The sequence below is a fragment of the Bubalus bubalis genome, chromosome 8, assembly GCF_019923935.1.
Source record: "Bubalus bubalis isolate 160015118507 breed Murrah chromosome 8, NDDB_SH_1, whole genome shotgun sequence".
NCBI classification, from domain to species: domain Eukaryota; kingdom Metazoa; phylum Chordata; class Mammalia; order Artiodactyla; family Bovidae; genus Bubalus; species Bubalus bubalis.
Window position 1 is genome coordinate 72,535,868 of NC_059164.1, and position 14,446 is coordinate 72,550,313.

The 14,446-nt window shown below is 38.0% G+C and overlaps 1 protein-coding gene across 1 annotated transcript; it reads left to right on the forward strand.

Annotated features, from left to right (window-relative positions):
• The first annotated feature begins 11,160 nt into the window (after positions 1 to 11,160).
• On the forward strand, positions 11,161 to 11,610 carry LOC102409163 (40S ribosomal protein S12). The gene has a single exon (XM_044946756.1). The coding sequence runs from the start codon at positions 11,173 to 11,175 to the stop codon at positions 11,569 to 11,571; it is 399 nt and encodes a 132-aa protein (XP_044802691.1). The 5' UTR covers positions 11,161 to 11,172; the 3' UTR covers positions 11,572 to 11,610.
• Positions 11,611 to 14,446: the final 2,836 nt, after the last annotated feature.

Below are 14,446 nucleotides of genomic sequence, written 5' to 3' on the forward strand. Positions count from 1 at the left end.
CACCCAAAAGAGATATCCTTTTCATTATAGGGGACTGGAATGCAAAAAGTAGGAAGTCAAGAAACACCTGGAGTAACAGGCAAATTTGGCCTCGGAGTACAGAATGAAGCAGGGCAAAGGCTAATAAAGTATTGCCAAGAGAACACACTGGTCATCACAAACACCTTCTTCCAATAAGACAAGAGAAGACTCTACACACGGACATCACCAGATGGTTGACACTGAAATCAATTTGATTATATTCTTTGCAGCCAAAGATGGAGAAGCTCTGTACAGTCAGCAAAAACAAGACCGGGAGCTGACTGTGGCTCAGATCATGAACTCCTTATTGCCAAATTCAGACTGAAATTGAAGAAAGTGGAGAAAACCACTAGACCATTGAGGTATGACCTAAATCAAATCCCTCATGATTATACAGTGGAAGTGAGAAATAGATTTAAGGGACTAGATCTGATAGACAGAGTGCCTGATGAACTGTGGACGGGGGTTCGTGACATTGTACAGGAGACAGGAATCAATACCATCCCCAAGAAAAAGAAATGCAAAAAAGCAAAATGGTTGTCTGGGGAGGCCTTACAAACAGCTGTGAAAAGAAGAGAAGTGAAAAGCAAAGGAGAAAAGGAAAGATATACCCATTTGAATGCAGAGTTCCAAAGAATAGTAAGGAGAGATAAGAAAGCCTTCCTCAGTAATCAGCACAAAGAAATAGAGGAAAACAACAGAATGGGAAAGACTAGAGATCTCTTCAAGAAAATAATGGACTCTGTGGGAGAGGGAGAGGGTGGGAAGATTTGGGAGAATGGCATTGAAACATGTAAAATATCATGTATGAAACGAGTTGCCAGTCCAGGTTCGATGCATGATACTGGATGCTTGGGGCTAGTGCACTGGGACGACCCAGAGGGATGGTATGGGGAGGGAGGAGGGAGGAGGGTTCAGGATGGGGAACACATGTATACCTGTGGCGGATTCATTTTGATATTTGGCAAAACTAATAGAATTTTGTAAAGTTTAAAAATAAAATTAAATTAAAAAAAAAAAGAAAATTAAAGATACCAAGGAAACATTTCATGCAAAGATGGACTCCATAAAGGACAGAAATAGTATGGACCTAACAGAAGCAGAAGATACTGCTGATGATGAACTGATGGAAGTGCATGAGACTGGAAACTGAATGCCACAAATCTAATTGCATGGCATTTAGTATATGATACTGAGGATTTTGTATTTAATTTTAGCAGAAGTAAGAAGCTATTAATATTTTTCTTTGCTTGGGTATTACTGATCTCCTAGGTTTGCCGGTCAAGTTTTCTACCCTGGTCCCTAAAATCTTTGATACCCACAGTCTCTAGCCAAATGTTCACTGCATAAAGAATCCTTTTTATATTTTTTATTTGTATTCATTCTTTATATTTTCAGTATAGTTTCAAATAAAAGATCTTATTTTATTCTCATCAAAATCTAGTGTATACTTTATATCCATTTTGTTTATATCCAAAAATAGCAAAGTGCCCCAGTGACCACCATAATGTTCTTTTGGGTATCTATCAATAGAAAACATCTAGAATCATGTGAACAAGAAAGAGATTCAGCAGTGTGTTTTGGGGGAGAGTCATTGGTGAGTAGGGAAGGAGAGATGAGAATAAGGGCAACTAGCAATCACTTCCTCATCTCCCATCAGCTGACTTCACTCAGACACTGACAACATTGCTTCTATATCAAACTACAGTCTGGCATTGTTTGGGTGTGGAATGTTTCAAAAAATCAAATATTCTATTTAACATTTAGACTGAATTATGTGCTTTCAAATAAGTGGATAAAAACACACATAAAATTATGCAGCCAATATTTTAAGCATTCTTTGATCATTCAAAATTTACTTTAGGGTTACCAAATCCTTTGAGATCTTGATAATTTTTTTTAAAAAAATTATTCATAGATTCAAAGCACCATGTCTGATATTGAGAATGCAAAGACTACAAAGATGAAAGGGCCTTAGGGAGCTAACCACTGAGTCAATAATGCAGTCATTCCATTGATTAGAGAGCATCTAATTATTCATGGTGAACAACAGACATAAGAATAGTGGTGGAGAACACAAGAGGATAGATGGGGAAATTAAGCCCAAATACACAGAAAACAATGTTATGAATTGTAGCTATCACTTAAATATGCTGAAATGGAAAGTCAGAATGTTCTGGGTGATAATTTGCACCATGGGTCTTAAAATCATCCCTTCATAGATTATTTGCTGTATTATTTCTTATTATTCAAATTTGAAATTGAAAAATTCAGTCTATGAAATGTTACAAAGCTTGTGTTACTTTCATGAAATGTATAATCACCATGTTATAATTGTGTGGCTTTGACTAGGATAAAAGAATAATTTCTCAATCAAAAAATTTTTTAATATGTATACCATTTTATGATTTTTATCCTCTTATCCTGAGTTCATTTTTATAAACTGACCTCCCTCTTGTACTCAGTAAGTACAAACTATAAAACTGGATTGTGTTGCTGTTGATTCTGGGGTATTTACATTGTGATTGTTTTTCATCCTGTCATCCTTGACTCTTAATTAGATCATTCACTCCTCTGCGCTGCTTTTCTCTTTGCCCTCAGCTTTGTCTCACACTGAGAATCCACCATCTCACCTGAATGAATGCAGTGGTCTTTCCTTTCACCCTATATTTCACTGTAGTCACAAGAATCTTTTTGAATGACAAATCAGATTATCACTCCCCTTCATAACACCCATCATTGGCCTTATGGGATCAAAGCCTCTAATATGCTACAAGGCCCTTCAGTGGTTTGATCCTTGCCTCTCCTTCCAGCCTCTTCTCATACTGAAGAGGAAAAATTAAAATTTTACATAATCTCCTTCTGCCTCTGTAACTCAGCTTGCCCCTTGCAAAGTCTAGATCAAGTAGGTCATGTAGTCTCAGAAAGTGGGAAGTTGGACTACTAGGAACTGGAGTTTATCTCACTTACCCTTGTCCTGCTCTATGCAATCACCTAGCCCCTGCAAATCTGTTTAATCATGCCTGTCCAGGCCAGGCATCCCCCTCCCCATCTTGATTGCTGTTTCTGAGCATGAAACCCCTTAGTTTAAACCAGCCTATTAACAGCTAGTGTTGCCCACCACAGTCTGTCTATAAAAACTCTGTAATCCCTTTGTTCGGGGCTCAGAGCTTGGAGTGTTAACTCCTATGTGCCCACCGGCAAAATAAACCCAAGTTCTCCAACTCTCTGAGTGTGGTGCTTGGTTTCTCAAGTACTGGTTTCTGCAACACTACAACCTTTCCCTTGTTCACAATGTCTCAGTGAAACTGACCAACTTTCAGGTATAGGAATACATTTTACTGCTTCCTGTCTCAGGGCTGTTCACATGTTGTTCCCTCTCCCTGCAATGCTCTGATACTCTGCCCTTCTGCTTCCACCTTTCTTCTTTTTTTTTTTAATTGGAGGCTAATTACTTTACAATATTGTGGTGTTTTTTTTGCCATAACATTCACCTGAATCAGCCATGGGTATACCTGTGTTCCCCATCCTGAACCCCCCCTACCACCTCCATCCCCATCCCATCCCTCACTCCCTTAATGCTTACATATCCTATTATCAGCTCAAAAAATCCTGCCTTAGGGAACCCTTTCCTTGTCTTTCAGAAAAGGCTGGATGTCTTTCTAGACTTTGCTGTGCCCATACATAGCTTTAATCTCAATTTGTAAATTTTTTTTATTTTAAAAATAATTTGATTCATTCATTAGCACGTATTTACAGTATTTACTAAACACTGTGGAATTATATTGAAGAGAAAGTAGTTATATTGAAAAGAATTATATTGGAATTATGGAATTATATGGAATTATATTATATATGAAATTATATTGAAGAGAAAGATGGACATGCTGTCTTTTACATTGGACTTATGTTTAAAACAGGTTTACATAGTCCTAGTTGCTATAGATAAAATAATACCAGGTCATTTGGTAGAAAGTGATATGAGTTCAGTACAGTTCAGTTCAGTTGCTCAGTCATGACTAACTCTTTGCGACCCCATGAACCGCAGCATATGAGGCCTCCCTGTCCATCACCAACTCCTGGAATCCACCCAAACCCATGTCCATTGAGTCAGTGATGCCATCCAACAATCTCATCCTCTGTAATCCCCTTCTCTTGCCTTCAATCTTTCCCAGCATCAGAGTCTTTTCAAATGAGTCAGCTCTTCACATCAGGTGGACAAAGTATTGGCATTTCAGCTTCAACATCAGTCCTTCCAATGAACACCCAGGACTGATCTCCTTTAGGATGGACTGGTTGGATCTCCTTGCGGTCTAAGGGACTCTCAAAAGTCTTCTCCAACACCACAGTTCAAAAGCATCAATTCTTTAGCACTCAGCTTTCTTTACAGTCCTACTCTCACATCCATACATGACCACTGGAAAAACCATAGCCTTGACTACATGGACCTTTGTTGGCAAAGTAATGTCTGCTTTTTAATATGTTGTCTAGTTTGGTCATAACTTTCCTTCCAAGAAATAAGCATCTTTTAATTTCATGGCTGCAGGCACCATCTGCAGTGATTTTGGAGCCCCAAAAAATAAAGTCTGACACTGTTTCCCCATCTATTTCCCATGAAGTAATGGGACCAGAGGCCATGATCTAGTTTTCTGAACGTTGAGCTTTAAGCCAACTTTTTCATTCTCCTCTTTCACTTTCATCAAGAGGCTCTTTAGTTCTTCTTCACTTTCTACCATAAGAGTGGTGTCATCTGCATATCTGAGGTTACTGATATTTCTCCCAGCAATCTTGATTCCAGCTTGTGCTTCCTGCAGCCCAGTGTTTCTCATGATGTACTCTGCATATAAGTCAAATAAGCAGGGTGACAATATACAGCCTTGATGTATTCCTTTTCCTATTTGAAACCAGTCTGTTCCATGTCCAGTTCTAACTGTTGCTTCCTGACCTGCATACTGGTTTCTTAAGAGGCAACCAGATCAGGTGGTCTGGTAATCCCATCTCTTTCAGAATTTTCCACAGTTTATTGTGAGCCCCATAGTCAAAGGCTTTGGCATAGTCAATAAAGCAGAAATAGATGTTTTTCTGGAACTCTCTTGCTTCTTTGATGATCCAGTGGATGTTGGCAATTTGATCTCTGGTTCCTCTGCCTTTTCTAAAACCAGCTTGAATATCTGGAAGTTCACAGTTCACATACTGATGAAGCCTGGCTTGGAGAATTTTAAGCATCACTTTACTAGCGTGTGAGTTGAGTGCAATTGTGCGGTAGTTTGTGATATGAGTAGAAATATTGGGATTAGGCTACAGAATTTCCAAACAAAGGGAAAGACCAGTGCAAATGTTTGGAGGCAGAATCAGGTTCGGCAGTTGGAAAAAGAGGCAGAGGAGATTTAATTCAAATTGAACTGTCTCTTTCTCTAAACTGCAGCTATCTGAAAGGTGGGTTCCATTTCATTTATCTCTGAGGCTTCCTGTACTGAACCACATTTTAAAACTTGGCTCAGCAGTTACCTCCTTTGTGGAAATTTTGTGTGCCTACCTCCTACTTCCTGGCCATCCCCACCAGTTAGCGACACACCTACAATCACCCTAAATAGACCTGCTCCCCCTTCATAAATTCCATGCTACTGCATTCAAATTTTGTCTCTAAATGGAAGGGTACTTTCTTGTACTCATGTTTTTATACCTCTCTTTTTTCTCACAGTGTCTTGAAGGTAGGGATTCTTTATGAATTCATTTAAATATTTTTAATGGCTTCAATGCTTAGCGTAATGTTAATTAGCATTCAATACATTTGTGTTTTGCAATGAATGAGACAATGAATGTACGCCTTATCTCTGCCATCCACTCTATTTTTACATTGGTTGAAGTTTCCTGGAAAACAGAATCTGAGGTGAGACTTAAGTGGTAGTATACTTATTGAGGTGAGCAATCTCAGAGCCTGGAAGTGGGCAGTGAGGCAGGCAGAATGAGAGATATGATGTTACAGTTGGATCCCAAGGCGACCAACTAGATGTTTGGCTATGTGAGGTATCAGATGGGCTGTACAGAAAATCCACCCCTGAGGGAATATTCAACAGAGGGAGTATGGGGGAATTTATCTGTTGGCATTGCCCTTCCTCTTGTTCCCCATTAGGCAATGTCCTGCTATTAACATCCCTGGACGACCTGGCCTCCAGTGGTCCCTGGGGAAGCTAGATTCCATGCTTGTGTTTCATCTGAGATGCAATGGGAAGAAGCAGACCTCTGGCATTTGTCTCAGACAGTGGGTGCATTGTGGGTCTGTTGTTGCTGTGACAGGTGTGATGGAGCAAATGGCCAAGGGTCTGAGATACAAGTGAGGATGAGAGACTCTGAGAAGGTGCAAAAGCACTGATTAATGAAATCGTCAAACCTTGCTTTCTCCTAGGCTCCTTCTTCTCCGTCCATAAGAACATGTAAGTCAATCTAAAAAGCAACAACAAAAATGAAACAAACTGCTGGTACCCTAAATTCTTCTTCAATTTTCTACCCTCTTTTTCTCTCTTTTTTGCCCAAACTTATGTCTAGCTTCTCTGTGTCTTATACTTGACACACTGAAGGGCTGGGTCCCAGCGCTCTTCAAATCCCTATGTCCCCTGTCCTCTCAAATGGCTTCACTCTTTTGATCCTATGGTCCCCTCTACCTTGAATGAACTTTTCTGCTTCTTTCTCTCTTTGTGACTCAGTCCAGATGGCGTATTTGCCAGGAGACCTTTGCTGACCCTTTCCTCAGCTCAGTCTGAGTGTTGTGCCTCTCTTAGTAATTCTGGCATCCTGCCCTTACTCAAATCATATTTATTGCTTTGGTTTAATATGGTATGTTTTATGCAGTCTCCTAAATTTGAATTATCTCACTTTTTTCATTCATATTTATATATCAATTGTTAGGTTCAATGTCTGGTCCAGAATGAGCAGTTAATAAATGGTTAAAAAAAGTTGTACTAGTTGGGCTAAATGGTCCAAAAATCTTGGTGAACAATGTAGATCTTTTGTCTTATCTACTTTTAATCTGCAGGGACAAAGAACAGTAAATATATTTTCACTTGACCACTAATAAAGTATTTAATTCAGTCTTTAGTTGTTATAATTAAAAATAATATTCTAGAAATCTTAGAGTAATGATTATCTACGATAGTCTTTCAAATGGGTCTGATCAGTTATTTCCCTTCCTGCATTACTTGCTTTTTCATGAGGTAGTGTTGATTTCACATTCCCTTAAATATAAGCTGAGTTGTTGACTTGTTTTGGTCAACAAAATGTGGAAGAAGTGACTGTAAGAAGATTAAAGGCTTTAATTTTCACTTTGTGGGCATTTGACTGTAATATATGTGGTATATCTACTGTGATACCACCATACTGTCAGGACAAATAGTCATGTGGAGGAAGAGAGGCCACATGAAGGAAAACAGGCCATGTGAAGGAAAACTGAGGCCCAGATTTATGAGTCAAGCCCTTCTGTACCTTTTAACCCAGTCCTGCAGCCAAGTTAAATGCACCCAAGTGTGTAGTGCCAGGCACTTCCAGCTGGAACAGAATAGCCACTCAACTGAGTTAAACAAACCAACAGAAATAACAAATCATTGCTTTAATTCATAAAAGTTGGGTGGCTTGTTGTACATCAATGGATTACTGAATTACCAGGTTTAACTTTGCATTCCCTTTAAAAATCTATCTTGACATTATAACTTTGTACTAAAAAGGTTGATTTCTAATTATGGCCCTAGCTATGAAGAAAGTCAAGCATGGTCACTCAGTTTATAAGAATCCATTGAGTGTTTCTGTGGGTGGACCCTTATGGAGTGCACTATGGAATGAGCGCAACCAGAACTGTGCACCTTGCCCAGTGGTGATAAACACATAGTAAACCATCATTAGTTGAATAATGAGTACAGAAGACCTAGAAAAAAGAGCAACTGGTAAGGAGATACTAAGTAAAGGAAAAGCATTGACATAATTAAGAATAAACTTACTAACCTGAAATCATGCAATTCCCTAATAATTTGTCCAGTATAATGTAGTAATGACAATAGCCATAAGAAAACTTTTATGGAGGTTTTCTATGTGCCCAGGGAATAGCATCTCATTTAATACTCAAAACAATCACATAAGACAGTTACTATTAGGAAATTCACTTTACAGTCCATGAAATTGAAATATAGAGAAGTTAAATAACTTATGCCAAGCCACACAGCAGGAGTTAGAGTCTGAAAAGTTCTCTGACACGGCAGCCTTCAGGGTTAACTACTAGTTGTACTAATATGTAATTTTTGTTTGTATAATAATCTGTATTATAGATATATACACATATAATACATACAATGTAACATAATATTCATAAACCTACTATGTATGTATATATAAGTATATATTATTTATCTTAATAATGCATACTGCTGTTCCAAGATGTGTTGGAACATTGAGGTAGTGATTTGCCTTGATTAGTGGTTTATTGAGAGTCTTACCACACTTGCCTCCTCCTCCTTCCTTCTCTTATCTGGACATTGTTGTAAAATTCTCCAGTCCCCTTCACTGCTCATTGGTCAGAGAATGAACCAACTTGCCATGCATATCCATTACTAAAGAGTGAGAATCTGATGGTTGAAAAGAATAAATACATTTTGAACATATCAAAATATGTTATTTACTCATTACTGTGCTGTGCTGTGCTTAGTCACTCAGTCATGTCTGATTCTTTGCAACCCCACAGATGGTAAGCTCCTCAGTCCATGGAGATTCTTCAGGCAGTAATACTCGAGTGGGTTGCCATACCCTTCTCTGGGGAATTTTCCCAACCCAGGGATCAAATCCAGGTCTTCCACATTGCAGGTGGATTCTTTACCATCTAAGCAACCAGGGAAGCCCAAGAATACTGGAGTGGGTAGCCTATCCCTTCTGCAGGGGATCTTCCCAACCCAGGAATCAAACTGGGGTCTCCTGCATTGCAGTCAGATTCTTTACCAGCTGAGTTACAAGGGAAGGCCTTGCTCATTACTATTACCCCAATTAATTATTATTCCCTAGTTTTACAAGTCAGAAAAATTATTTTTACCTCCTCTGTAATCACTCTTATAAAATATGCAGTGACCAGAATAGAAGGGTTGGAGAAGTTGATTTTAACCATTCAGGCACATACACCCATATACACATTCTGAATGCTATTTCACCCATCAACTCTTTGCCACCAACAGTTTTTTTGACTCACAGTCATGGCCAATCACTGCCAGCTGCAGTTGGCTGACAGCCTTTACTGATGTTGTCAGGACCTTTTATTCATATTTCCCATTAATCTCAGATGCTTTACAGCGTATCTAAAGACAGGAAAACATATTGGGTCAAATTTAGAACTATTTTTGAACTCAGTAGTAAAATCTGCTAAGCCAAATCTAGATTTAAACCAGCAAAGTAGCTTTGAAATGTTAGTTTGAAACAACTCAAAAGCTTTCTTAGATGTCAGTTCCTTGTGGGAGAAAAAAAGAAGGAAATCTCATTTTAATGATTTGCTGCTGCTAAGTCACTTCAGTCGTGTCCGACTCTCTGCGACCCCATGGACGGCAGCCTATCAGGCTTCTCCGTCCATGGGATTCTCCAGGCAAGAACACTGGAGTGGGTTGCCATTTCCTTCTCCAATTTTAATGATTTAAGTCTAGTTATATCACAAGTACAACAAAATCATTTTTTAATAGAATGAGAAGAATTACCTATTGAAGATGTTTTGCTATATATATGTGTGTGTGTGTATTTAGCCTGTTTTCCTTTTTTAAATACAACCATCACACATATTAGAGAAATAATACATTTGTAAAAGTCACATATTTTCCTCTTAGAAGATATCTTAGTAATAAAATAATTCTTAACCAGAATTATGAGGCAAAAGCAGATTAAGATTCTCACACTAGCTTTTAAGTATTTGTAAGAACTTTTCATCATAATTTCTTGGAGAATAGGTCTGGCATCAGCCTCAGCTGTAAAATATGATTTTATTTTTAAGGCACTTTCACCTTTCTTCCAGTTTCTTTTTTTCCCCATTAGGTAAAACTATCCTGGGACCCACCTTTCAGTCTTTGAGCTCACAGCTATGACCCACTACTGTTAAAGTCAACAGTTTTTATTGTGGGCAAAACTAAAAATTAATTAATCATCCCTTTTTTGGTCTTTCTGACAGCTTTCAACATTCCCCATCTCTCATCACCTCCTCTTCCTTCAGGTGTTAGAAAACCTCCTCTTTCCTTCAACAACCCATAAAGCAAGGAAACTGATGTTGACAATCATTTTTCATTGTCTAATCATAAGCCAAAAAAAAAGTAGTCTTTAAACCAAATATGTACTTTACTAAAATTTGTTTTTTAAGTTCTCATTTTGGCAATGTAAGGTTTTAGCCTCTCTTTGCCAACAAAGGTCCATCTAGCAAGGCTATGGTTTTTCCAGTAGTCATTTATGGATGTGAGAGTTGGACTGTGAAGAAAGCTGAGTGCCGAAGAATTGATGTTTTTGAACTGTGGTGTTGGAGAAGACTCTTGAGAGTCCCTTGAACTGCAAGGAGATCCAATCAGTCCATTCTGAAGGAGATCAGCCCTGGGATTTCTTTGGAAGGAATGATGCTAAAGCTGAAACTCCTGTACTTTGGCTACCTCATGCGAAGAGTTGACTCATTGGAGAAGATTCTGATGCTGGGAGGGATTGGGGGCAGGAAGAGAAGGGGACGACAGAGGATGAGATGGCTGGATGGCATCACCGACTCGATGGACATGAGTTTGAGTGAACTCTGGGAGTTGGTGATGGACAGGGAGGCCTGGCATGCTGCGATTCATGGGGTCGCAAAGAGTCGGACACGACTAAGTGACTGAACTGAACTGAAACATATTTTTTGGTATTAAAGAATGAGAGGTGAGATGTTTAAGGATAAAGGGCTTCTGAAGTGCATGTTTTATCCAAGAATAGGTCTGAAGGTATTATTGCTATGGAGACTGGAGGGGTGTTGTGGGGAAGGTAAGACCCCTATGTCTTTCTTAGGAGAAGAGATAATTCACAGGGTAACAAGTTTTTTCTTTCTAATTATTTGTCTCCAAGATTTAAAAATGCATCAAGTAGAGTTTACTCACACATAGATAATTGAAACCAATCTTACCCACCGCCATGGCCGAGGAAGGCATTGCTGCTGGAGGTGTAATGGACGTTAATACTGCTCTGCAAGAGGTGCTGAAGACCGCCCTCATACACGATGGCTTAGCACGGGGAATTCGCGAAGCTGCGAAAGCTTTAGACAAGCGCCAAGCCCATCTGTGTGTGCTCGCATCCAACTGTGATGAGCCTATGTATGTCAAGTTGGTGGAGGCCCTTTGTGCTGAGCATCAAATCAACCTGATTAAGGTTGATGACAACAAGAAACTAGGGGAATGGGTAGGCCTCTGTAAAATTGACAGAGAGGGAAAACCTCGTAAAGTGGTTGGTTGCAGTTGTGTGGTGGTTAAGGACTATGGCAAAGAATCTCAGGCCAAGGATGTCATCGAGGAGTACTTCAAATGCAAGAAGTGATGAAATAAAAAACTGATTTCTTGTTTTCCAAAAAAAAAAGAAACCAATCTTAAGAGAATATCATTTAAAAGTAGGGAAATGCACAATTATAAAGTATTTGGAAGGGCTGAATGACCAGACACTAGGTTGGGTACCATAATCTCAGTATAAAACAGTCTCTCCAATAATCCTGCTAATAGAAAGTTAGGCAGCTGGAAAATGGACACTTCCTATTGGTCTTAAGATTTTTATATTGCCTTCTTTTACAGAGACTGAGATTCAGAGATAAGGAAACTGCCTTGTCATCTTTTTAGAACTATATCAGCTGAAAATGGATGCATCAAAGTCATTTCCTCCACCCCCAACCTTAATTGAAATTCAAATTAAAATCTTACCAATGATTGTGAGAACTTTCAGAGATCTAGCTGCAAGGTAGTCTTGAAAATGTAGAATTTAGTTTTCTATACACTGTAGCACAGAAAGATATTGGAAAAGAGGCCAAAAGAAGTCATTTTTTGTTGTTGTTCAAAATGTTAAAAATTTGTTCAAAATTCAAGTGCTTAAGAACCATTTTTATCTCTTCAATTTAAACAGTTGCACCTAACAAAAGAAAGCATTACATATATAGGTGAAACATTGCTGAATCATTTGCTGCAAAGTAGGATTCTGTGAGGAGGGTCTTTACTTTGTTTATTTTTAGGACTTTTTTCTATGTGTGTTTATTACTGATGTTAATTAGATATTAATATCTAACATGTTTTCTGTAAGGAAGGATATTAACTTTTAATAAGATTCAGTAATAAGATAATAATTTAATAGCATTTGCTTCTCACTATGTCTAATTCCATATTAATTTCAAAATATATCTTATGAAAGGACTGGTAATTCTAGATCAATTCTACAAGGTCAGGGGAATGATATAAATGAATTTTAAAAATAAACTTGGAAATCATTGAGGGATAAATAACTTTATATGGAATTGGTTCCTGCATTGAGGTAAAGGTACCTAGAAAATAAAACATATTATTTTTTCATTCTTACTGAGGTGATTGAAAAAGATCAAGTATGATAATATGAACCATCTCTGTAAACTCTAATTAGCTATGCAAATACAAAGAAATTTTAACTGAGGCCTATGGCAGGCAGATGAGAAGGTGCCTTGGTCCAGTGCAACTAGAGGGAAAAGGGAATAACTTATAGTTATTATGAAAGTGAAAGTGTTAGTCACTCAGTCATGTCCGACTCTTTGCAACCCCACGAACTGTAGTCCACCAGGCTCCTCTGTCCATGGGATTTCTCAGGCAAGAATACTAGTAGAGAAGTAAAAGCACAACTTACCTTAGTAAAAGAAGGCAATATAAAAATCTTAAAGACAGTAAAGGAAACACAGTCTATCCATGGCTTTCATGTTCACAGATACAGAGGGAGATCTGACTGTATTACACCATTATTTATAAAGGACTTGCGCATCTGTGAATTTGGGTATCCCTAGAGATTCCTCAGGGCTTCCTTAGTGGCTTAGATGGTAAAGAATCTGCCTGCAATGCCAGGGACCTGGGTTCAAACCCTCAGTTGGGAAGATCCCCTGGAGAAGGGAATGGCAACCCATCAAGTATTCTTGCCTGGAGAATCCCATGGACAGAGGAGCCTGGTTGAGCTACAGTCCATGGGATTGCAGCTGATCCCCCACAGATCCCATGGGACAACTGTATGCTTTTTAAATTTTTTAATTCATCAATAGCAGTTAAAATGTAATATAAAATTCATGAATGATATACAAGAGAAAAATTATACCATATTGAACCTGAAGAAAATACAAATATATAAAATAACATATAAGATATATTATAATTTAAACTTAATTAGACAATATGATGCTACTTATAGGATTTTTTTTCAGTTACAAATTTCAAAATTACCATCTGAGAATACCCTGCCTAATTGAGAACCAGAAATGAAAGCTAAGTAAAATAAATAATAATATGTAGGAGATTTTTTTTGGTTTATAAAATGTACATAATAGATTTCCATGGTGAACAATCTCCATAGTAAAATATAATTTTTTTTAAACAAAGCAGCATTTCTTAAGTGTTTTATGGAGACTTAACTAGGAATTTTGCATGCCATCTTTTTTTATTGAAATACTAGAAAATAGGTAAACACATTGAATTAAGATTCATAGAGTTTGAATAGGCAGAGTCAAATACTGGGTTATCTAGATGACAAATAGTAGATCTAGGAGAAATTGAATTGATGTTTTAAAATCTATGATCTCTCCACCATACTATGTGATAATTCCTACTAGAAAGAATTGATTTGCATGTTGGCTGATGAAAATTATTTCCCCTTATTTTCCACAAGTCCATCTTTTTCTCTTCTTTTCCAGGTTTCCAGGACAGACAGGCTTAGCTTCTCTAACAACATCTTTAACTCAAGGCTTTCTTACTCTATCCAGTCTTTTCAGAACTGCCAGATCCCAGCTTTCTCTGAATAGGTCTCTTGACTGACTCTTTCCTGTCACATTAGATCTAAACTTCTCTTTCCAAACCCTCGATAATATGGTTGTGTCTAATTTAGCTGAATCTTATTTCACTACTCATTCTCAATACATTCCTGCCCCCAAATGAGTCTAGGCTTCTTGAATTCAAATGAATCAGAGATTATTATTCCACTGTCTGTGCCTTTGTTAACAATTATTATCCCTTAAGCCATCATAGGCATGTGTGTGTGGGTGTGGGTGTGGGGCGATAGAGGACATTTGGGAAAATATAATATTGAAACAAAATCAAATTACTGGTGAAATTCTGTGTGGATATTGACTGATAAGAGCTAGAAAGTACTTAAAAGTCTCTAAGATTAGTGGTGTAAATAATTCTCCAAATTAATCTTTTGTTTG

Bases quoted from the DNA above. Each gene is read 5' to 3' on its own strand.
- LOC102409163 (XM_044946756.1), top strand. From the start codon at position 11,173: ATGGCCGAGGAAGGCATTGCTGCTGGAGGTGTAATGGACGTTAATACT.